This window comes from Salvelinus fontinalis, chromosome 36 (assembly GCF_029448725.1).
Source record: "Salvelinus fontinalis isolate EN_2023a chromosome 36, ASM2944872v1, whole genome shotgun sequence".
Classification (NCBI taxonomy): Eukaryota; Metazoa; Chordata; class Actinopteri; order Salmoniformes; family Salmonidae; genus Salvelinus; species Salvelinus fontinalis.
In genome coordinates this window covers 8879144-8903216 of record NC_074700.1, presented here as the reverse complement: position 1 = coordinate 8903216, position 24073 = coordinate 8879144, and the positions used below count along the sequence as shown (strand labels likewise).

Genomic DNA, 24073 nt, shown 5'->3' with positions numbered 1-24073 from the left:
CTCTGTCCCGGACCTGCTGTGTCAACTCTCTCTGTCCCGGACCTGCTGTTTCAACTCTCTCTCTCTCCTGGACCTGCTCGTTCAACTCTCTCTCTCCCAGACCTACTGTTTCAACTCTCTCTCTCCCGGACCTGCTGTTTCAACTCTCTCTGTCCGGGACCTGCTGTTTCAATTCTCTCTGTCCAGGACCTGCTGTTTCAACTCTCTCTCTCTGTCCCGGACCTGCTGTTTCAACTCTCTCTGTCCTGGACCTGCTGTTTCAACTCTCTCTCTCCCGGACCTGCTCTCACCCTCTGAATGCTCGGCTATGAAAAGCCAACTGACATTCACTGAGGCGTTGAACTATTGACTCTGCTGGTCATCTATGAATGTTTGAACGTTTTGAAGAACGATCTGGCCTTATAATCTCCACCCGGCCAAAAGAAGACTGGCCACCCTAGGTTTCTTCCTAGGTCCCTGCCTTTCTAGGTAGGTTTTGGGGCAGTGCAAATCAAATGCTCCGATTAACATTTTGTGCCAGTCAGCTTATGTCCTGCAACCAGACAGACAACCTGGATTCCATAGTTCACTGGAGAAGAGTCCAAGGGTTTTACACTACAGGGAAAGAATATGTAGCAGTTCCTTCTTGAGCCACCGAGTGTCACTCGTCAGAGAGGATTCAAACAAGATGTTACTGGAAATTCACTTCTGCCCTCAAGCAAAACCTTTCACTAACCACCTCCTAGAAACCCTTTCCTTTCGTGGATTTAACCCAATACCTCCCTCTGGTGGAAAACGATGCATAATTATGATGAGCTTGTAGGGCAGGGCTGTCCAACTCACTTCCTGGAGATTTTCAGTCCAACCCTCTTCCTGGAGATCTACCGTCCTGTAGGTTTTCAGTCCAACCCTAATTTAGCATATCTGATTCAGCTAGTTGTTGATTCAGGTAGTGGTCTTGAGCAGCTAATTAGTAGAATCAGGTGTGTTAAATTAGAGTTGGACTGAAACCCCACAGGACAGTAGATCTCCAGGAAGAGGGTTGGACTGAAAACCCACAGGACAGTACATCTCCAGGAAGAGGGTTGGACTGAAAACCCACAAGACAGTACATCTCCAGGAAGAGGGTTGGACTGAAAACCCACAGGACAGTAGATGTCCAGGAAGAGGGTTGGGCAGCCCTGACTAGGGGGAGAAGTCATGCATATGGTGTAAAGTACTTTTTGGGGGTATCTTCACTTGACCAATTAAATATTTTTGACAACATCCCTGGTCATCCCTACTGCCTCTGATCTGGAGAACTCACTAAACACAAAATGCTTCATTTGTAAATGATGTCTGCATGTTGGAGTGTGCCCCTAGCCATCAATAAATAAATAAAAACAAGAAATATAAGCAATATTCAATGATTTATACTTGTACTTTTGATACTTAAGTATAATTTTGCAATTACATTTATTTTTGATACTTAAGTATATTTAAAACCAAATACTTTGTCTTTTACTCAAGTAGTATTTTACTGGGTGATATTCACGTGAGTCATTTTCTATTAAGGTATCTTTACTTTTACTCAAGTATGACAATTAGGTACTTTTTCCAACACTGTGCATATGTTGATTTATTATGCATAAATTCCCCCCCCCCCCCCTACAAGTGTAACAGCTGTATTGCTTGGTGGGGTAGTACAACACCAGCTATTATGTAATATACATGCTTCAACAATCACATGTATAACCAACCAAAACTTCACCTTACAGATCTTTTTATTTCTTGTAGAGGAACAAGTTACACAATTATTGAAAAAAATAACAGCGCCTATTGTTTTGTCTCAGAGCAGATATTCAAATCAGACATGAGACTTCCTGTTGGGTCATCAGGTTAATACTTTATTTGTTTGATTGTAGCGAGGAGAAAGAGCGGGAAAGATGTGAACAAGAGGAAAGTGTTAAAGAAACAAACAAGGGACTTTGGGAGAGCTGTGGCTACAAGCCTTTGTATCAAATCCAGACAAAGTTATCAGGCAACATTAAAACATTTCATATATTTGAAGAAGAAGAAACAAAACGATAACATATTTGTGGACTCTAAAAACTATGGCACAGTATTTACCTAAACATACACAATACCAAACAGTTTAGCCACACCCCTAGAACTATGACCAGCTTCATAGCACATTAAGCCACAACTTTGCTCCCGGTTATTTGCCATTTTGATAAATTCACCCATGTATCATTTCCATTTCTTAAGCCATACAAAAGGCACCTTGTCTGAAATCTGGAAGATCCAAACCATTTGAATACAGCTACGTTTAAATATACTGAAGCGGAGGCACAATTCATTTGAACTTACTCAACATAAATGTGAATATGTATATCGTCACCAGAATTTACTCTGTGTCTATTTGCAGGCGTTTGGGTCAGTGATTGATCACCACGATGGCAAAAATATGTTAGAAGAAAACTATTTTTTTTAACGAAACACAAAAACATGTCTATCTAGTGAAATGGCCTCGGGGGCGGGGACGGGGGCGGGCTCTGGAAGAAAACCACGGAAAAAAAACCACAGGCTGTCCATATACAGTACCTCGAGGGATATACTGCTAAGAGGCAGATGCGTTTCGGTTTTCCTTTCCCCCCCCCCCATACAGACACACATACCAGTGGAGGCTGCTGAGGGCAGGACGGCTCATAACAGCTGGAAAGGAGCTATTGGCATGGCTTTAAACACATGGAACCCACGTGCTCCATCTATTTGATATCATTCCATTTATTCCGCACAAGCCGTTTCCACGAGCCTGTCCTCCCCAATTAAGGTGCCACCAACCTCCTGTGCTACATACAGACACACGCATAGAGAGACACACACACACACAGAAATACACACAAAAGGCTTGTAACCACAACCAAGTCGAGGCCGTGAGCCCCTGCAGTTGGCTACTCAGTGTTTCCGTCCTCCTGCCCGAAAGGAACAGTGCAGCGGTTTCGTCACACACACACACACACACCATACACACTCCAAAAAGAGGCTGTGTAAAGTGTGCACGTTTGGGGAGGAAAGGGGATAATTGGACAGCTCCCATATGGATTGTGAGAAATAAATGTGGCAGCTGCTCTGTTTTTAGGGGGTTCTACTGCAGAACAAATACAAAACAAAACAGAGATGGTGAGCTGAGATAGTGGGGGGGGGGGGGGCGACAGAGGATGAGGAGCCATGGGAAAGAAAACGTGAGAGATTTTGGATATCGAGAATAATACAAACTGTCAGGAAGCGAGTGTTGCTCATGCTTTTGTGGATACAGAATCTAAGTTTCTTGACATGTTCCTAGGACTACTGTAATTATGCATACCAGACTTCATAACGGCTCTCCACACGCTATGTTTCAAGTCGGAAAAACTGAAACCCGTCTAACTTTATGCACTTAACTAAAACGACATTCATATTCATAAGTGTACTCGAAACCCCTTTAATTTGCTGAAGCCACTTCTGTCTCGCTAGCAAAAGGTGATATAAAAGTCAAACAAAAACAAACAAATGTAACGTACAGAGAAAGACATTACAGAAAAAGTCCCACACGACATCTGGGAAACTCCGAGCCGCACAACGGATGCTGCTACGCCCGGCCCTACAACGACGTCACCTTTCTCTGCCCCAGAAGAAGAGAGGAGCTATTGGGACACGAAAAAGCTGTTTTACACAAAACGGGAGCCACTGTGGCGCCATCCAACTCGATTTCCGTTGTCCTTTTCTATGCCCTTTCAGTAAGAGGGGAGGGGTCATTTTGATTTGACCCGGAAGCTCCGTCGAGGGTACTGACCTAGGTGCGCCTGGCCTCTGTGGTTCTCTTTTAAAATCTCCCTCGCTCGCTCTTTCCAGATATCACAGGAATTGCCCTGCCCTGATTCCATCGCTCTGTTTTCCCTTCCACACTCCCCCTCTCTTCAAACCGGCCTAGTAAACGGACTGTGTCTTTGTTGGACACCAGGAGGCATCAGGGGGAGGAAAAGGGCCACCGAACATTAAAAGACCGACCTATTCTTATTTGTTTTTCAATCCTTGGAAGAAATGAGATGAGTACAAGGAGAACAGGAAGTGCGTGGTCTACACTAACCCGTGTTTCTCGCCCAGTGGTCAGCTACAGCTAAAGTACATTTACAAATCAGCTACAAGACTTGTCAAGACTCCCCCCTTTTATAGGAACTTTTTGCAGCTGTTTAGCGCAAGGTAAAAGCTAACGTGAAACCCCTAAGCAGACTCATCTAGCCACTATAGTAACATAAGCCCACAAGATCTGCCATTGTCTCAAGTACAGACTCTACTCCATCCATACGGTTAGCTAGCATTGCTACTTCGGGACCTGGAAATAGAAGAACTCCTTCTACTGAACTATGCACAGACCTATAAAAGGGCTATTCTAGTGTTGGAATGCTGCTGACACCTTTGAACCCCCATGGAATGATCAGCGCGCAGATGGCAGACCGCAGCCGTACAGCCACTCGCATTCAGACACGCCAAACGAACAGAAGCCAACCCCAGCGTGCACAACTGCATAACTCCTACACACAGGTCACGTTACAGCTCCCACAAACACCTGGAGCACACGGTCACATAAGCGATCGCACGCCACACACTCATTTGATGTCATTTCAAGCTGATCCCTTTCCTTCCCTAAAAAGCGTCCCCCTAGAGAGGTTTTATCATGACCAGTATTATGCAGTCACTATAAAGGGAAGCAGAGTGAAACATTTTCACACCCTGTTAGCTGTTATTATTATTATAGATATTATCATAACGAGTCGGAGAAGACAATTAACCAAGCGCTAGTGTAGAACTAGTACGACAGAAAGACATGAGAACAGAAGCCAGAGGAAAGGAGAGGGGGATATCCGTCTGTAATGATGAATGTGTCCTTTCTTTCCTCACTCATCCTCCTCCCATCATCCTCTCTGCCGATTCAACGCTTAGGCTCTGATTGCTACTTTACAAAAAGAGAGTCCGGGGACTGTGCAAGTGTACTCAGTAACCAAAGGAGATGATTCCACCCCTTCTTCAACCACAGGCCTGGTCATCCACTTTTAAAATATAATAAAAGTGTCACTTCTCTTTACAACTTCTACGGCTTGCCGTTGCTGCTGTCCCGCTGTTTTTTGCTGCTGCCGCCACCGCTGTTGTAGAGGCTGGGGTTGGCCATTAGGTGGTGTGGCACCATGCCAGTGTAGGGACCAGCTGCTGCAGCGTAGTTGAAGAGGGCAGGGAGGAAGGGCAGTGGCGCCACCTTGTCGTCCCCAGGGGCCATCATGTTCAGAGCCATGGGCAGGGAGGCCAGGTTGTAGGGGTAGGCCAGCAGCTGTGGCCCGTAGAGCAGATGGTACGGGTCGGGGTAGAAGGGTAGTTTGGCTAGGTCCCCGGTAGGCATCATCTTCCCCAACGGCCCGAAGGCAAGAGGCCCGGTTGGGTAGGACATGAGCAGGTTGTCCTCCTGCTTCTTTCCAGAGCAATAGCCGCTCTGGACGATGAGGGGCAGGGGGTAGTCCTGCATGGGATATCCCCTGGCAGTGACTTCCCCTCTGTGAGGGTCTCTGGATGGCACTGGGGAGTGGTCCTGAGGCTCTGCCTCGGACGGTGGGGGGACCCGTGGGAGTAGTAGGGCGTGGGCCGAGGGGCGGTCGATGCCACCGACCGACCCAGTGGGCAACTGAAGCCTCTCGGGGCCCCGCGTGCCACACATGGACTGGGAAACTTGGCGGTTGGCCTGCATCAGCAGGTCCATGGCAGTGGGGGAGAGGCATGGGGACATGGTGGGCCGCCTCTGCAAGGGAGGGTTGTTAATAGTGGTTTGAATGGGTGTGTGTATAGGGGACGGTGCAGGACTAATTGGCTCCTCTTTGGGTACCAGGAGGATCACCTCCTTGTCTCTGAGTTGCTCCTGTGGGGGGTGAGATGCACCCCTAGTCTGCTGAGCCCTCTCCATCTCCCTTTCTCTCTGCCTCTCCCTTTCCAGCACTCTGTCCATATTCCTCTCCCTCTGTTTCCTCCTTTCGAGCTCTCTTTCCATATCCCTTTCTCTCTGCCTCCCCCTTTCCAGCTCTCTCTCCATATCCCTCTCCCATTCTCTCTGCCTTTCCCTCTCCACCTCCCTGGCTAGGATTGAGGACATGGTCAGGTCTTGTGCTTGGTTGGGACTGGGGCTCCTGGACAAGGGCGGAACCCTGACATCTTGGGCCACTGGTGAGTCCTTAAAACCAGCATGATGGAGGAGGCCCATCCCACATCCCTGCCTCAGTCCTTTCTCCACACTATCTTCCTCCCGCTTCACGCCACAGACCCCTCGGAGGAGCACTGTTGTCATAGCAACGGACGGAGGAGCAGCAGTGTGGTTGATTCTCATCTGCGAGGTCAGGTGCATGTTCGGAGAAGCGGTGGGTGGTCCCGTGACAGGTGCAGGGCTGGTTCTCCTGTGGCTCTGCCCCTCCAGACTCCTCTTCCTGGGGGTCCGGTAGTCCAGACATTCAGCTCCACTGCTCATGACCAGCACTCCCTGGAGGGCCGAGGTGCAGGAGGAGGGAGAGGGTGTGGGCCTGTTTGAACTGGGGATATCGGCCATGGGGATCTCTGAAGTGGGCTGAATAATCAGTGGACTGGGCGCTCTGTCAGGAACAGGAGTTGTGAGTTCATTGAGTTCAGGGCTACTGCACAGTGTTGGAATACAGTGCCCTGCTTTCACTTTGCTAGGCTGGCCCGCACACTGCTGTGCCTCTATGCCCTCGCTACTATGCTGTGGTTCTGGGACAGGGTAGCTGATAGCTGGGATAGACTGAACAACGGGAACATGGCCACTCATGGTGTCTAGGTCTTTGCTAGCAGTGCTAACTGTAGTCTCTGCTGCTGCTTTTGGCTCTGGCTGCGTCTCCTCCCTTTCCCTCTCCGGGGAGCTGCTTAACTCGTGGCGCCTCACGTGGCGGTTTAGCGCCGAGGATGTCTTGCATACCTTATGGCACTGCGGACAGGTGTGTCTCGCCAACGATCTCCTACTTAGGCGACTTGGACTTCCCTTCCCTAGTATAACCCTCTCCCTCGCCCTGTCTACTTCTGCCAGCTTAGTCTCCCTCTCCATGCTCTCATCTCTGGACTGAGGTCCCGCTTGGGGTGGCACGGACAGGGGGTCGGGGGCTTTGGGGTGCAGAGTTCTCTGGTGATCCTCCAGCTGGTCCCTGGAAGGGAAAGGGGCCCTACAAAGGAGGCACACAAACTCCAGCAGGTGGCTGAGCTCATGTTTATCCCGCTTCCTGGAGCTGGAGAACCAGCGGCCGCACGTATCGCACTCCGACGCGCTCCCATCGGACCAGGGCCGGCGTTTTGTGTCCATAGGGGAGACTGAGGTAGCCAGAGGGGGTTGGGGAGAAGCCAGGGGAGGATCAATGGTCTTAAGGTGGGCCTCCTGGATTTCTTCCTCCCCCTCTTTGTCTTTTGAAGGTATAGCGGAAATACTGAGGGATTCAAGTACCTCTCCCTTCTCTTGCCCTATGTGATCTTTCACCTCCACCTCATCCATCGTTCCATCCTCCTCGTCTTGCTCCTCTGCCTCCTTATTTACATGGTCCACGATTCCCTCGGCCCTCTTCATAAGCCGGAGGGAGCGTTTGTAGTGCAGTTTGGCCTGCCAGTTCTTTGCTTTGTGGACGTGCGGGGCCTTCCTCTTGGGTTTGTAGGAATAGTAGGGCCTCCAGAGGTTGTCCTCATCGTCCTCACTCTCCCCCTGCTTGCGCACCTCCTGGCGGAAGTAGTACTCTCTGATCTTGCCCGGGGCTATGGGACTTTTCTTCCTGCTCTCCCCATCTCCTCCTCTCTCCCCCTCGGCTCCGATGCTCGAGCTGCGATGGGAGCGGTGTTTGTGGTGATGGTGGTGGTGGTGGTGAGAGTGGCGAGGTTCCTTGGTCTCCTGTGGGGAGGAGTATGTCCTTTTGGCTTTGGAAGGAGGGGAGCTCCTGTCCCTCTTGAGGTCCGTCTCGGAGATACTGCGCTTGACCATGGCCTCCTCGCCTATCCGCACCGTGATCTGACACAGCGGCCCGGCTCCTTTGCCCTCTGACCCTGTGGACGACTGTTTGGCTGAGGAGCCGTCACTCTTGCAGGACTTATGATGGGACCTACCCATCTCTGATCTCCTCTCCGACTCCTCTGTGGCGTCTGAACTGTCCACTAATTTAGCTCTCTTCCTATGGCTCTCCGTACTTTCCCTATGCTTTTTAACAGGCTTTGCACTGCTCTTGGGGAGTGTCTGGCTGTTGATAGGTTCAGGGGAGGGACTGCTCAGGGGGCTTTTCCCACCCCCGGAGGTGACCTGGTTGCTATGGACAATGACGGACGACACTGCTGTGCCATGCACTATGACTGACGGCTTGGGGTGGCCGTACGTGATCACGGAGGACAAACCCAACTCTGGGCTACCGCCGACCTTGGGAGTTTTACCTCGGTTGCCAACGGATACCTTGGAGCTGCTGCCACGACTACCTACCTTCTCGGACGCTGCCTCTCTGTCAGCTACTCTCCCTAGGGCCATGCCTGTTAGGGAAGGGAGCCGGATCTCTCTCTGCTCTAGAGCTACTGTGAGGGGGAAGCCGGCAGGGAACTCTTCAGGGTCAGGCTTCACACCCTTGGGTAGAGAGCCACTGATGAGGCTGCGCAGGTCACCGGGGTCCAGGGAGTCGGGCAGGCTGCAGTCCAGGGGCAGAGGGACGGAAGAGGGGTCAGAAGGGGGCAGCTGCAGGCCATTGGCCAGGGAGTCACTGTAGGTCTTGTAGGGTCTCTTCTGGGAACGCATTGGGAGCAGGCGGTAAAACTTGAGCGCGTTGACCTTCTGCTTGTAGCCGCCGTTAGCCGTCTTCTCGCTGGAGATGAGGCCCGGGCTGATGCCGTGGAAAGCCTTCTGGTGGGTCTTCAGGTTGTAGTACGTGGCAAAGGCCTCCCAGCAGAAGATGCACTGGTAGCGTCGCTCGCCCGTGTGCCACACCTCGTGCTTGGTACGGTACTCGGCCAGGGCGAACACCTTGTCGCAGAAGTGGCAGGGGTACTTGCGGCGCCACGAGTGCACGTTGGAGTGGCGCTTGAGGCTGGACAGAGTCATGTAGGAGCGCTCGCACACCGAGCAGAAGTAGATGACGTGGCCGTCCACCACCTTGACGAAGTGGTCCTCGTCCCCCACCAGCTCGGACACGTCGCCTTCGTGTCGAACCAGGAGACCTCGCCCTTTCTTCCCTTTGCCAGGCTTCATATCTTCCTCACCTGCACCCAGAATCTGTCCACCCTCCACCCTAACCTCCCCTTCCTCCAGGGGCTCCTCTTTTGGCTGGATGGGGAGAAGGGGGAGGCTAGAGGGGATGGCCGGGGTCAGAGCGTGCCGGCAGGAGGCCTCGTGGGACTGCAGTCTCTTGTTGTGGATGAAGGCTTTGCCACAGTGCTGGCAGCTGAGGGCCCGGCCCCCACGGTGCAGCCGCATGTGGGCCGTGAGAGATGAGGCGGAGCTGAAGAGGCGGTGGCACACCCCACATATCAGCTCCGCCGTGGGGCCATCTGGGGGGGTGGAGGAGGAGCGAGGAGGAAGAGGGGGTGGGAGGAAAGACTCAGAGGGGTGAGGAAGAGGAGGAAGGTGGAGGGTGGGCGGGTGGAGGTTTGGTCCAACTTGTGGGCTACCCAGCCTCCCTCCTTGTTTTCCTGTTTTCTCCTTTCTCTCTGTGCCCTGCCTCCCCTGGGTCTGATAGGCCACGGCGCTTAGGTTGAACAGGATCTGTGCAGTGTCTGAGGGGGAGGCTGTGCCATTGGTCACTCTGTGACCCTCCCCTGGGTAACCCCCTATAGGCCCATTGGAGGACCTGGGGGTGAACCTGTGGAACTGGGAGTCCAGACCGGCTTTGAAAAGAGGTGGGGGGGATTTGGTGTCCTTTTTGACCAGTGCGGTAAGATCCATGGGAGAGGAAGAAGAATGGGAGGAGGAGGAAGAGGACGGAGAGCTGTCATGTCGGGGCTGTTTAAACGGCCGCCGTTTGTCCGTGGTGGCCAGTTTCCATGACGACCCCTCATTGGACCCCTTGGAGCCCGAGGAGGAGTGTCGGCAGCGGGGGGGGGACATGGCCGAGGAGGGGCGGTGGTTGTGAATGGTGAGGGCGGCGGGCAGGGCGGCACTGAGGGGGAAGCTGAGGGTGATCTTAGCGTTCTCTGGGCCGTCTGCCCCATCATCCATCGTGGCCTCCCCTGCTCGGCCCTGCCTGCTTTTACCCTTCATCTCCCCTGGTTCCTTCTCCTCTTCTTTAACCAGGTGGGTCAAGAAGGGCACCCCGAGGCTGAGGCCCGCCTCTGAGAGAAGCCTTTTCCCCTTGTAGTGCCGGCGGGGGTCGTGGGAGGTATAGATGAAGTTGAGCAGGTTGGACAGCACTCTGGACTGGAGGTGAGGCAGCTCCAGGACTCGCTCAGCCCCCCAGAAGAGGGGGTTGATGGCGGGTGTCCAATACTGGATCCGAAGGAGGTGGGGAAGACGACAGCAGCAGCTGGCGGAAGTACTGGCTGCAGGCGGTGAACTTGGCGTCGCTGTCGGAGACGAGGTCGACGTCACAGAAGAGGGCGGGCCCGGCGGCCAGGTGCTGCTTGTTCAGGCGCAGCAGGAAGAGGCTCGCGTGGACAGGGTCGCACACCTCCGGCTGAGGAACCATGACCAGCCCTCACAACCTGAGAAACAACAAGAGATGAGTGTTACAGCTAGAATGGATCCCTGCGGGCATTTTTTTTGTAAAACGCTGTAGATAACCTCTACATTTTAACGTAAAATACCAGGAAAAAAACTACATTCTCCTTCAAATATTCCACCACGCTAAAAAAAAAAATACTAGAAGTAGCATAAGAAACGCAATAAAACATCAAAACACAATGTTGAATGCGCCGAGCTGTCTGAACTACTTAGCAAACAGCTCGGACACCCATGCGTACCCCACAAAAAATGCCACAAGAGGTCTCTTCACAGTCCCCAAGTCCAGAACAGACTATGGGAGGCACACAGTACTACATAGAGCCATGACTACATGGAACGCTATTCCACATCAAGTAACCGATGCCCGCAGTAAAATTAGATTTACAAAACAGATAAAAACACTATGGAACTGCAGGGACGGTGAAGCAACACACACATAGGCACAGACACAAGTACACGTGGATTTTGTACTGTAGATATGTGGTAGTGGTGGAGTTGGGGCCTGAGGGCACACGGTGTGTTGTGAAATCTGTGACTGTATGTGATTTTATTAATTTTTAGATCGTATACGCTGCCTTAATTTTGCTGGACCTCAGGAAGAGTAGATGCTGCCTTGGCAGCAGCTAATGGGGATCTATAATAAATATAAATACACATTAAAAAAAAGGGAATGGCGAGAGGAGGGAAAGAGAGCTAGAGGGTGGACTGTGTGGCAATGCTGGTTTAGATTTCAGCACGCAGAGACGGGAAAGGCATTCCAAGGATCCATCTCGGCTGTACCACAACATTCCCGTCGCCTAATTGGAAGGCGTTCAGATTTAATCAAGAATCCCCGAAATAGAGTGTTGACTTACATCCCATAGCCCTGCTAACTTAGAATAGGTTCCCATTTGGGGGGGGGGGGGGGTGATTCCCATCACAGCCTGCTGGCCCATTCCTGGCAGTGGTCAGAATTTGCTGGTCATGACTCTAACCATTATTTGTGAAGGCAGAGGGAGGGGAGCCAGAGAGGGTAGGGTGGGGGGTTGTGGAGGATTTTCCCCCCGCCCACTGCATCCGGTTCTGTCGCAGTTAAGCTCGAGAAGACGAGCAACGGTCGACGGGGCGCTTCCCATTTCAATTCTAATTTGAACGCCGATTGCAGCGGATCCACTCGCCTGCTATCTATTCATATTCAGCTCGCAGATTCGCAATAGGCAATTATTTTGTTATTACATATTTAGCACGGGCCATTCTATGGACTCTACAGATTGGGGAAGATGGCTGTAGAGGCCTAATGGTGAGGCAAGAAGAAAAAACCTCAGTCATGCTTTTCTGCCTGCGTTTTCAAGCAGCAAGGCAGGCAGGCCTCTGTAAAATTCCACAGGCAGCCCTGAACAGGCAGGAACTAGGTCAGCACTGTTATTGCAGAGGGAAGAGGAGGGAGAGAGAGAGGGAGAAGGGGAGTGAGAAAAGGGCCAGGCTGGAAACAGAAACGCACAGCACACACACAGCAGCACAGACAGGCAAACACAGACACGCCCCCATGGGCACAAATGCACGCAACCATACATACAGGCAGACAAACACAGACACGCCCCCATGGGCACAAATGCACGCAACCATACATACAGGCAGACAAACACAGACACGCCCCCATGGGCACAAATGCACGCAACCATACATACAGGCACCAGCAAGCACACACACGGCCACAAAAACAAACTACTGATGTCGCGGATGGCCTTGCTTATAGAAACACATGCAAAACAATGGGGTGAAGCAGAGGAGTACCCCGTCACAGAGAGTCTGTATAGGTGGAATGAACTGAATAAGCAGAGCTTTGAAATAAGTGGATTAAAAGAAAAAAAGAAAGAAAAGCAGGAAATGGTCACACCACGCACACACTAAAATCGGGTCACATGACACGCAACGAAACACAGATAAAGTCTCACAGCTACACAGCATTGCTCTTCATTTACCCAGATACACAGACGAACACGGAGACTACGCGGATTAGCAGGAAGCGTGCACAGGGCTAAACGTAGATACCTGGATGTTTACTGCGCTGTGACAAAGCATTGTCGTGCGGGAAACCCCTGATATTAGACACCAGCTACTCACAGGCCAACACAGCGTGAAACGACATGAGGACTAAAGACGTCACGATTTCATCTGGTGCGCCGCGAAGGGAAAACTAATCTGCCGCCCGCTCGCTCTCTCTCTCTTTCTTCATCTCGCTGTGACGCACACAACCGCATCGCCACAACCAGGGCCTTGAACAACAAACTGGCCATGCGTGACATGGGGGGGCTTCGCACACACAAGCACCACACACACAGGAGTACACACCCTGCCCCCACACACACACACACACACACACGAGTACACACCCTCCCCCCACACACACACGCAAGCAAGCGTCTGACCCCCAGAGTGCCAAGGACCCAGCCTCGCCCCCTAAAAATAACGTGCCCTTACTGAAGTATGGTGATCCGCTCAAACAACCACGTTCGCTGAAGGAATGTGTCTAACTGCGCTCGCCGTGCTGCGAAAAAAACACAACCACACACAAAAAAAACTGAACGTGCAGGTACACTTGTTGTGGGACAAATGACTCACTACGATAGGTAGAAGAACATTAGCCAGAATCACATCCGCGACAGGAAGTTGGTCAAAGAAAACCTTCAATGCTACAATCCAGGGTCACGATGACCACGTTACTATTAAAGTAACTTGAGCCCTAATCAGTTAGTACGCAATGGCTCCGACCCCATCTCCTTCATGTGTAGAGCCAAGCCATAGATTAGTTACTGCAAGAGACTGGTGGGTGGGTTTCAGCTAGCAAGCAACGGAGAAATGTGTGTGTGTGTGGAGGGGGGGGGGGGGGGTTAGTTTGCTCGTTCCGCACCGTGAGCGAGTGGAGTGGGGTTGTGGAAATAGGAATGTGTTGGTTGGGCTCTCCCTAGTGTGGAACGGCCAGCCAGGGGGGCACCAGCCAGGGGGGCACCAGTCAGGGGGGCACCAGTCAGGGGGGCACCAGTTGGGCTGTGAAAAGGGGGCTGTCGCTGGAGACAGAGACTGAACTCTCCACAACCCCCCCCCCCCCCCCCCCCCCCCCCCAGCCCAGAAAACAGATGGGGCAGAGGGAGTAGGAGGCGGAGAAGAGGAGTGGAGTGAGGAGGGTGGACGTGTCAACATGCCCTCCCCCCTCCCCCAATCACTCAGTGTAAACTGTAGTATCTCTACGATTTTGCATGCCACTCCACACACCAGCTAACCTGCCCCAGGTTAAAAACACCACACTCGCCATGGCCTGTTAGCTACCAACCCAGAAGCGTCATTCCTGGAATTCTGCCCCCTGTAATTGAATCATGGGAACCATTAAGGAGAAGGGGATGGCCCCCCCAAAAAAAGTACCTTGAGTCGTAAGAGTGGAAACACTACACCACTGACCTTTGAGGTAATTTCCCCCAAAATCATTTTTCAATTTTGCACACAGTCCCTCTTAAGGCATCGCGTACACACACACACACAACGCAGGCCTGTTAGTCATGTGCAGCGTAAAAAGGCTCAGGATTGTTGGAGATGTAAGCAGCTACCAGACACTAAATGGGCATTGATAGCATGAGGCCACGTGAATGAGGGGACAACCCTGATAACATGGAACGCTGCTCCAACGTCCCCAGAGGGCTGCTGCTGTGACCGCAGCACCGTTGCTACAACACAGCGCAACACCGTTCAACCAGGGTGCATCGCCCAGCAAAAAGGGCCAAATCCTGACTTCATAGACACTCGCTTCTGCTTAAATCACTCCTATCAACGAGATATTTATGCCAATTCGTCGCAATCTCAATTTCAAAAATTGGACAATTGGAATGGCTTAAGCGGAAATTGCACGTAAAAACAGCATTGGCAGGTTAGTCAAGTCTTCCAGTGGATACCAGTGGCATAGTCTAGCCAATAAAAACCTCTACCTGAAAACCAACAACTGCCACAAAGCAACAAGGCCCCTATAACTCATGACCCCTAAAGCCTTGTGGTTTTGTGGGTCATATATCCCATACAGTGAAGCCAGAAGCTTGGCATGGCAGACATGGTGACACCATGAGGAAATAGTTGACAGAGGGACCCTTTTTTCTTTGTTAAAATAAAAGGAGGGTTTAGTTAGTTAAGAAAACAACAATAGGGCTGTGATGTCAAAATGCCCTCCAAGGTTCAGCAAGAACCGCCTTCCGCTTCCAAAATAACCTGGCATAAGGAGGATATGATGACACACCAAAGAACCAGGAAACAGGAGAGACGAGAACAGCATAATCTCTGCACTAGATTATATATCAGGGACATGCATGTTCGAGTTATTCCCCGACTCTGTGTCCTTTTGGGAGTTAAGTTCATGGAGGAAGATCGTCCGACCGGTCACAGTGAGAAAAGGTTCCCCTAAAATACAAAAGACCATGTCATGTCAATGACTATCGCCTTGATCACACGAGCGCTAGCTTAGACCCTTTGATCTGGACTGATTCACGCGGATGCAAAAGACGCCGAGAAATGTGAAGTTTCATCACAATCCCTGAACGAGTCATCGCTCCTGAAAAAGAACTGCGTGGTGCGCCAGCGAGACAGGGGAGGATGAGGGAGACGAGGCCTCTTATTGGCGCCACACCGTACACACACACAGTGCACAGGCACACACACACACACTTAATAAAATCTTCCATTTCTCCTGACATACAAAAACAACAACAACCCCGGCGATGGAGAGACTGAGAAAAACAGGCAGAAAAAAAGAAGAAGAGAGCAACATGTCAGGCTCTCACTGCTAGGCAAGCACACAACGAGACAACGTACCTCGGGAAACCTCCTGCTGCACCTCTGCTGTGATGTGTTCTCCCTCTCCCCTCTCTCTCTTGCTCGCTCTCTCGGGCTCTCTCTCCCTCGGTCTGTGTGAGCGCGCCACTGTGTGTGTGTGTGCGCGTCTGTGAGAGACGGGGCACACACAGGCAGCAGTGTGTAAAGACAAGAGGGCAGGAGCGACTCTCGCACTCTGGCTCTCGCTCTCCCTCGCCTTCTCTCTCTCCCTCTCCCTCTCTCTCGCCTGCTCTACTCGCTCGCTCACTTCAGTTTTGCCTCTGACACATGATTCTCAGTGTTTTTGTCTTCTTTTTTTTTTTTCAGCAAGTGAATTTTTTCACCCCCCCATCTCTTCTATTCTCTCTCCACCTCCTCCCCACCCCCTCTGAATCCAATCCTCTTTTTATTTGGAAGTGTTGTTCTCCAGCCACACACACACACACGTGCGCACACACAGACACACAAACACGCACACTACTTTATATACACAAAGCCTGGCGAGATAGGGAGAGAGAGGGAGAGCAAGGCAGAGGACGCCATTTAAGCAGTTAGTTACGAGCACTGCCAGTCCCCAAAATGGCTGAAAACAAACAGGACCAATGCCAAAAAAAAAAAAAGCCTGGGAACTAGGATACAGAATGGGTGGGGGTACAGACAATAGCCTGATGGCCGATGGAAGTACCCTTAACTGAAGAAAAGGAAGAAGCAAAGATCAAAGAGAGAGAAAGAGAGAGATTAGGGCAGGGACACACTGCCTTCTATTTTTATTGCTTCTTTTAAAAGGTTTCAAGTTTATGGGGAGCGAGCGATGGCGACAAAAATCAGGTGTGTGTTTCGGGTTCACTGCGAGTGTGTGTGTATGACCCTAAGGCCAACTCTACCCTGCTGTACGACTGATTGATTGATTGACAGCCAACATGGCCTTGCCGTGGCCTTGCCGTGGCCTTGCCGTGGCCTTGCCGTGGCCTTGCCGTGGCCTTGCCGTGGCCTTGCCGTGGCCTTGCCGTGGCCTTGCCGTGGCCTTGCCGTGGCCTTGCCGTGGCCTTGCCGTGGCCTTGCCGTGGCCTTGCCGTGGCCTTGCCGTGGCCTTGCCGTGGCCTTGCCGTGGCCTTGCCGTGGCCTTGCCGTGGCCTTGCCGTGGCCTTGCCGTGGCCTTGCCGTGGCCTTGCCGTGGCCTTGCCGTGGCCTTGCCGTGGCCTTGCCGTGGCCTTGCCGTGGCCTTGCCGTGGCCTTGCCGTGGCCTTGCCGTGGCCTTGCCGTGGCCTTGCCGTGGCCTTGCCGTGGCCTTGCCGTGGCCTTGCCGTGGCCTTGCCGTGGCCTTGCCGTGGCCTTGCCGTGGCCTTGCCGTGGCCTTGCCGTGGCCTTGCCGTGGCCTTGCCGTGGCCTTGCCGTGGCCTTGCCGTGGCCTTGCCGTGGCCTTGCCGTGGCCTTGCCGTGGCCTTGCCGTGGCCTTGCCGTGGCCTTGCCGTGGCCTTGCCGTGGCCTTGCCGTGGCCTTGCCGTGGCCTTGCCGTGGCCTTGCCGTGGCTGTTTATGTCAAAAAGATCAGTCAACTTACCTGGTAAAATAAGTGTAAAAAAAATAAATAATAATTTACTGGGAACCAAATGGAAGAAAAGAGACCGAAGCGGGGAGGGTCTACAGCGCCTTCAGAAAGTACACTGCTCAAAAAAATAAAGGGAACACTTAAACAACACAATGTAACTCCAAGTCAATCACACTTCTGTGAAATCAAACTGTCCACTTAGGAAGCAACACTGATTGACAATACATTTCACATGCTGTTGTGCAAATGGAATAGACAAAAGGTGGAAATTATAGGCAATTAGCAAGACACCCCCCAAAACAGGAGTGATTCTGCAGGTGGTGACCACAGACCACTTCTCAGTTCCTATGCTTCCTGGCTGATGTTTTGGTCACTTTTGAATGCTGGCGGTGCTCTCACTCTAGTGGTAGCATGAGACGGAGTCTACAACCCACACAAGTGGCTCAGGAAGTGCAGTTCATCCAGGATGGCACATCAATGCGAACTGTGGCAAAAAGGTTTGCTGTGTCTGTCAGCGTAGTGTCCAGAGCATGCAGGCGCTACCAGGAGACAGGCCAGTACATCAGGAGACGTGGAGGAGGCCGTAGGAGGGCAACAACCCAGCAGCAGGACCGCTACCTCCCCCTTTGTGCAAGGAGGTGCACTGCCAGCACCCTGCAAAAGGACCTCCAGCAGGCCACAAATGTGCATATATCTAATCAAGATGTATTTTATTTTTCATACTTTTTTACAAAATGTTAAAATTTATCTTCCACTTTTGCATTAGTGGACAAAGATCGTTGACAAAAAAATGACAATTAAATGATTTTGAATCCCACTTTGGGATACTTTCAAGAGCTAATGGTCCAACAAGAACCTATCATTTCCATCACAAATGTTTTGCTAGTGTGCATTAGTGAATACAACCCAGGGGTGTATTCATTACGCTGATTCTGCTGCAAAACGTTTTGTCGGCTGGAAAACGTTTTGCAACAAAAACAGTTTACTCCAATCGGAAAACATTCTGCAACAAAAACGAGTTCCTATTTGACAAATTCAGAGAGAACCCTCCCAGTTTCATTACGCTTGCATCCATTTGGTTCTTAAACGGTAAATGGTTTCCGTTGCAAGACATATTGAATACACCCCTGACTTAACAAATGTTATCTCACAACCAAATGGGAACCAGTCAGCGGGAATCTTATGTTCTGGAAACGTTACTTGTTAGACAGGATACCACCGCCATCTTGGCCCTGACTAACTTCTTACAATTCCACACGAGACAAAAATCAATTGCATTCCACATACCCCACATCTCTAACTAAGTACCCCAGACTGCTCTGCTTCTCAACAGGGGGGGGGGGGGGGGGGGGGGGGGGGGGAGTCAGTAGAAAGAGAGAGGGGGTGGGGGGGAGAGAAGAATGTTCAGAACTTTACAGCCATCACACACATCCTACTTCCCCATCCTCTTACACTGCTGACACATACACAGCAGCAACCCCCCCTTGCCACCACTCCCTCCCCTCCACTCCCTCCTGCTCCTCCCCCATTGTATACTAGCACACTTGTCTCCATGGTAACGGAGCTGGGATTGGGTGTTGTTGCTGTGACCTCTCCGGCTCTGCAGGAACTTGGTTGCTTTTTTTTTTTTCTCTCTCCCCTCCAATGCACTTTTTTACCAATGGAGAGAGAGAGAGAAAGAGAGAGAGAAAGAGAGCGAGTGTGTGGGGGACAGAGTGTGAGTGTGCTTGTGACAGGGAACATGTGTATGTGGCACATAAAGTGTATGTGTGTATGAGAGTTGGGGGGTGGGTAATATTGGCCGTTGGCGGTCATAACAGTGAGGGGTGTGTGCGCGCACCCTCACGTAACTGGAGTGTGGCCAACCAGTCCCACACATGTGTGCAGTGTCCCGTGGCAGCGGCGGCCAGCCCCCCCCAACTCTGTATTCAGAGGGAGTCCCGTTGTCCAGCCGTCCCTATTCATGGGCGTTTGCCCAAACGTGATCAACGCTTTTCATGCTGTGCTACCAAGCGACACACACATCTGAATGCGCAACGATGGAAGCGCCAAGGGAGCCATCTTGCTGGGAAATCAGAGCCATTATGAAGTGCTACATTCAAAACTATTTACCGTTAATAGGGAAAAGCATTGTTTTAGAAACACTTGAAAAACTTCACACACACACACAAGTCTTGAAAGTAAATGTATTGAAAACAGCGCGAAAACAAAGAAATGTTGGGTGTTTTGGTTTGCAATCTATAAACAACAAAAATATATTTTCTCTGAATTGTTAAATGGTTATTGAGTTTGACAGTAAGACTGAAAAATAGGGACCTGAAAACTATTGAATACTTTCAACAGTGTAATTGATTCCAACAGTAAGCGGGCCTCATTCATTTGCCAGCGCTTGACAATGTATTAAATAGAATTTGGCCTCATCAGAGTCCTGCTTGAAACCGCCACAACCGATACTGGTCCAGATACTGATACCTAGGCGGGTGCTGCTGCATATACAATCACTTAACTTGCAGCCTTGAATTCAAGTTTACTGATGCCTAGAGAAGGACTATAATCAAAACAAACCCTAGAGAGACTGACCTGCTTAAGTGGTAAGTCCAGAGGTGTTGACCTCAGGTTTAAAGGTCAGGGGTCGTCTTAAAAGGGGAACAGGAAGTGGAGTTGCTCCACGAAGGGGTCAGGTGGGCGGCCATTCGCTCTGGCCTGCAGACAGGAAAACGTTTTTTTTTTTTAAATCAATTGCTATACTTGCACATCCACACACATGCAGAATTGCATACGAGCAAACTTGCAGACACACTCCTGTGTACCACATGCAGACACATATTGGAACTGTTAAAACACACAAATACATACTCTTGTACAAATGCACATGATTTAATGCGCACATCATGTCTGTCACATGATTAACTGCGTACGCTCGGCAGATGCCCCAAAAGCAGCAGCGTGTCACAGCGGGTGACTGTGGCGGGTGGATACATTAGAATATCAGATGACGGAAATGGGGTTTTAGCACTAAATGGCTACTAAGTGATTCATATCCCCACGGTGAATGAATATGGCCAGAGCCAGCACGCTTGTGTGAGCGCTGAGCAGGCCTTGTGTCTGCGCCAACACAGCTAGTGTTGAGTCACACAACCTGCGCCAGTGAAATCTGGAAAATTAGAGCTGAACAACACTGAATGGAGGTTACTAGAGGATAGTGACTAGCTTTAGTTTAATACGCAACCGAGAGCAAACCTAAAATGCACGCACGCTCGCGTTGAGGGAAAAAGGAACGGAAATGCTGCCAAGAGACTGGATAAGATGGGTGGAAAATCATCTGGGAGGGGTGCCTGATACGGTTTTGGGTGGTGTTGGGGAGGGGGTGGAGGGGGTTGGTTTTTCCACTGCCAGGGAAAGAACTGCTAAATCAAATTAATTAGCTTCTTCATCTCCAGGCAGCTACTCAGGCATGCCGTAATGGCAAAAAGAGTGGGAGGGAGGGGGAAGTAGGGAGAAAGAGAGTGTACACAAGAGAATTTGGTGAAGGGGTGACTAGCCTGTTGTGTAGGTTCAGGATAGCTGGGAGGAGGGTTAGTGGTGAGGGAGGAGGTCATATTTCTCAGAGAGGGTTGTTTTACTGGTGTTCAGTGGTGAGTAGGAAGTGGCTGTATGTTGACTGTGTAGCAGGCGTGCCGGTAGCGCTGCACTCCGGGCGTATGATACTTCCTGTTCCTATGATGGCATTGTTTTTCTGAGTGGTGTCAACATCCCTGCTCTTCCACCATGTCTCTTTAAGAGAGCTATGGCAGAGAGAGCGAGAATGGCCGTAAGGGACAGCGAAAAAAAGAGGGAGCGTGTGAGGGAGGGAGGAACACGGAGGGTGAGGGGGAGAGCGGGGTGAGACAAAATAAAATCATTCCCCAGTGATAAAAAAAGGGACAAAAAGCCCTATGATAATACCGTTGACGTCGGGAGAGAGGGAAAAGAAAGGGAGCGATAAAGGAAAAGTGAGAAAGAAAGAGAGGCAGATGGTCAGAGGCTTCGGCACCATGCCAGGGAAAACACTACAGAGGCAGAGCAAAGAAACTAAAAGAGAGAAAAAAATTAACAGTGGTGGGGCAAGGGGAGAGCCTGCGGCCAGCATGTGGTAGTCTCTACAGCTCAGTATGAGAGAGGGGGGCAGAGAAGAGAGGGGGAGAATAGGGGTGAATGGAGGTGGTAAGGGGGAGAGCGAGAGGGCATAAGAGAAAGAGGCAACGATGGAGGGAGAATTAGGGAGAGGGGAGGAGGTAAGGGAGTGAGGAAGCAAAACAAAAAAAGGTAGGTAAAAAGAATTAGGTTAAGGGCAGCGCGTGAAGGATAGACAGACCCGAGAGAGGGAGATATGGCCAGAGCCAGTCCTCTGGGGGAGGATAGTAGGACTCGGTGGTGCTACTGGGGCCAGACTTGGCCGGTGCCGAGCAGAACCCAGATTAACACTAAACGATTGCGAAGGGAGGTGGGATCAAGTGTAATTCATTTAGCACCTCAGATAGTTCTGGGAGAGGAAGAGGCTCCAAAAGCCTTCAAAGTTGGATCATGTGTGTGAATCTCCTCCAAAAGCTATCTCAGACTTGGACCCTTAAATATCGAAGCGTCTTAGATTAGTTTGCCAAAAGACGCAAACATCCCTAGAAAAATATGCCCACATGAGACAGAGGTTGGATCTGGAGGGATAGATGGATGATAATAAGGGACGCATAAAAGATGGAGCCACTTGGCAACATCATCAAAACAAACAGTAAAGGGAACAGGACATTCCCTGCGCTCCCACTGGAATGCCTTTCAAGAAAAGTGCTCACTTGTTCCGCTGATTTTTTTTAAACAAACGAGAGCGTGCCTCTTAGCCAACGTCATGATACATTTTATTACGAAACAGCAGGGCCAGTGTATATACACTTAAACTGTAGGGTATTTTTTAATTGAGTTGGAAGCTAAACATTTATGCTTGACCACTTGGTCTGTTAGGTACTGATATTATCAGAGTGGCCTGAATTTTTGGGATCATGTAATCGCAATTGAATCATTGCAGATACTGCTGTGTCGTGAATGGAGGGAATTCGCGCTTGATTTAGAAACCGCAGTCCCACCCAGTCAGTCGGCCTACTAACAGAAAACCTGGCTGAGAAATCAGACACACGCAACAGGACTGATATTTTATTTGTTTATCCATATTTTACTCAATGACCTGATGGAACAACCTTAGCATGGTATACACAAAGCATGTCATTTTGTTTTTAGGCGGGATGCTGTATGCGTATTTAAAGTGTGACAGACAAGGATAAACACACAGCAAACCAGGTCCACGAATTATAGGCCTGCACTACAGGTGCATTTGTAGCTGGGACATCAGTGGCCAAGGCGGTGAGAAAATCCACATAATCTAGCACATCTCATATATCTCTTACCTTCCGTCGCAGACAGGAAGGATGTTTAAATAAGGGTCCAGAATCTCTTGTGTCAAAGTGGAATAACGGCTCCCTCTCCCTGGTTGTCTCTCTTCTCCCTCCCTCATTAAAGGGGCTGCGTGGTCATTCTGACGCCTGCATTGGTCGTGCAGCGTTTACCGTGATATGGCCTCTGCAGAAGTCTGGGCATTTTTAATTATTGCGCTTCGCGGAGCAACGCAGAGCTGTTTTTTTTGTTGCGCTGTTGTGAAGGAAGTTGTCAAGGAAGTGACTTTGTGTTTATACAGGACCTCCCGACCCAATTACGGTTAACCAATCATGTCAATGCGTTGCTGTACAGAGCCCTCCGCATTGTTACAAAATTTGAGAAGCGCACCGCGAGCATTACAGAGCTCAATTTGGCCACTGCCTGCCTCCAGACTTCGCAATTGCGTCACACCATCCATACCGTGCCTCCGAACACGTTTTGGATAAAGCATAAAGGCAGGGCTCTTACTGTGCTATGGAGGACACGCTCAGCTCCAGGGTTCTCCCTCGCACATTTTTATTGAACATTTACTTAAATAGGCAAGTAAATTAATGAAAATTAATTATTTACACTGACGGCCTACTCCGGCCAAACCCTCCCCTAATCCGGACGACGCTTGGCCAATTGTGCGCCGCCCAATGGGGACTCCTGAACACGGTCGGTTGTGATGGTTGTGACTGAATCGATGCTGCGCCACTTGGACGCACCAAATGTAAAGAATGGCCCCACTAAAATGTAAACAACGTAAGAGGCGTTACGCCATCTTGTGGACTGGCTATGCCATTGTTTTTGTGTTTTACTTTGTCATCATAGAAGCCAATATTTGTTTGCTCTAGATTGCAAAGAATGGAAGTTAAAGGTGTTTAAAAAATCTAAAATGGTCCTCCTGGGCTCCCTCGGCCATACTCCGCAGAACCACCTTGTTAAAAAAATTCATAGGGAGACCTGCAGCTTCCTCACTCGCTCACACAAAACATGCACTGCCAGGCAAACACTAACATCACCAAACGAGAGCTCCCTCTGAATAAGGGCATCTTTCTCCACATAAACCAAACTCACAAGGACAAAAACAGGTACGCTGATGTACATCACCCATCCCACTGAGAACATTGTGCCCCACTCAAATGTAAAGTGTTAGACACACAAATAACACGCGATGGGAGAGGTATTAAACATGTTATCGCCCATAGTCACAGATCAGTCTTCACATGGTAGATTGGTGTGGGCCCTCCTATTTGGCTAAACATCAAATTTGATCTAAGATAGGCCTATATCCAATGACAACCAAAATCCATTGACACAGAAATGCTTTATAACCCCCATGCAAGAGGGATGGTGCTGATGAATCAACATGACTGTACAGTATATTGACCAGGTAAACGGTTTTGAATGTAGGCAAACTAGGCATCGAATGATACATATTATCCTAAGCTGCTGACGCACAGCTGTTATTGCTGCAATTTCCCACCATGTCACTTGTCTTGTTGCCAGTAGAGGGGGCTGAGAGCAGGTAGGGGACAT

At 50.5% G+C, this 24073-nt stretch overlaps 1 protein-coding gene across 1 annotated transcript; it reads right to left on the bottom strand.

Moving 5' to 3' along the window:
* Positions 1-1844: 1844 nt before the first annotated feature.
* Positions 1845-15858, bottom strand: LOC129835179 (zinc finger and BTB domain-containing protein 38-like). The gene is given in 3 exon segments (XM_055900616.1): positions 1845-10457; positions 10459-10695; positions 15545-15858. Coding segments are annotated over 2 exon segments (5589 nt in total). The 5' UTR covers positions 10680-10695; positions 15545-15858; the 3' UTR covers positions 1845-5089.
* Between the last annotated feature and the right edge of the window lie 8215 nt (positions 15859-24073).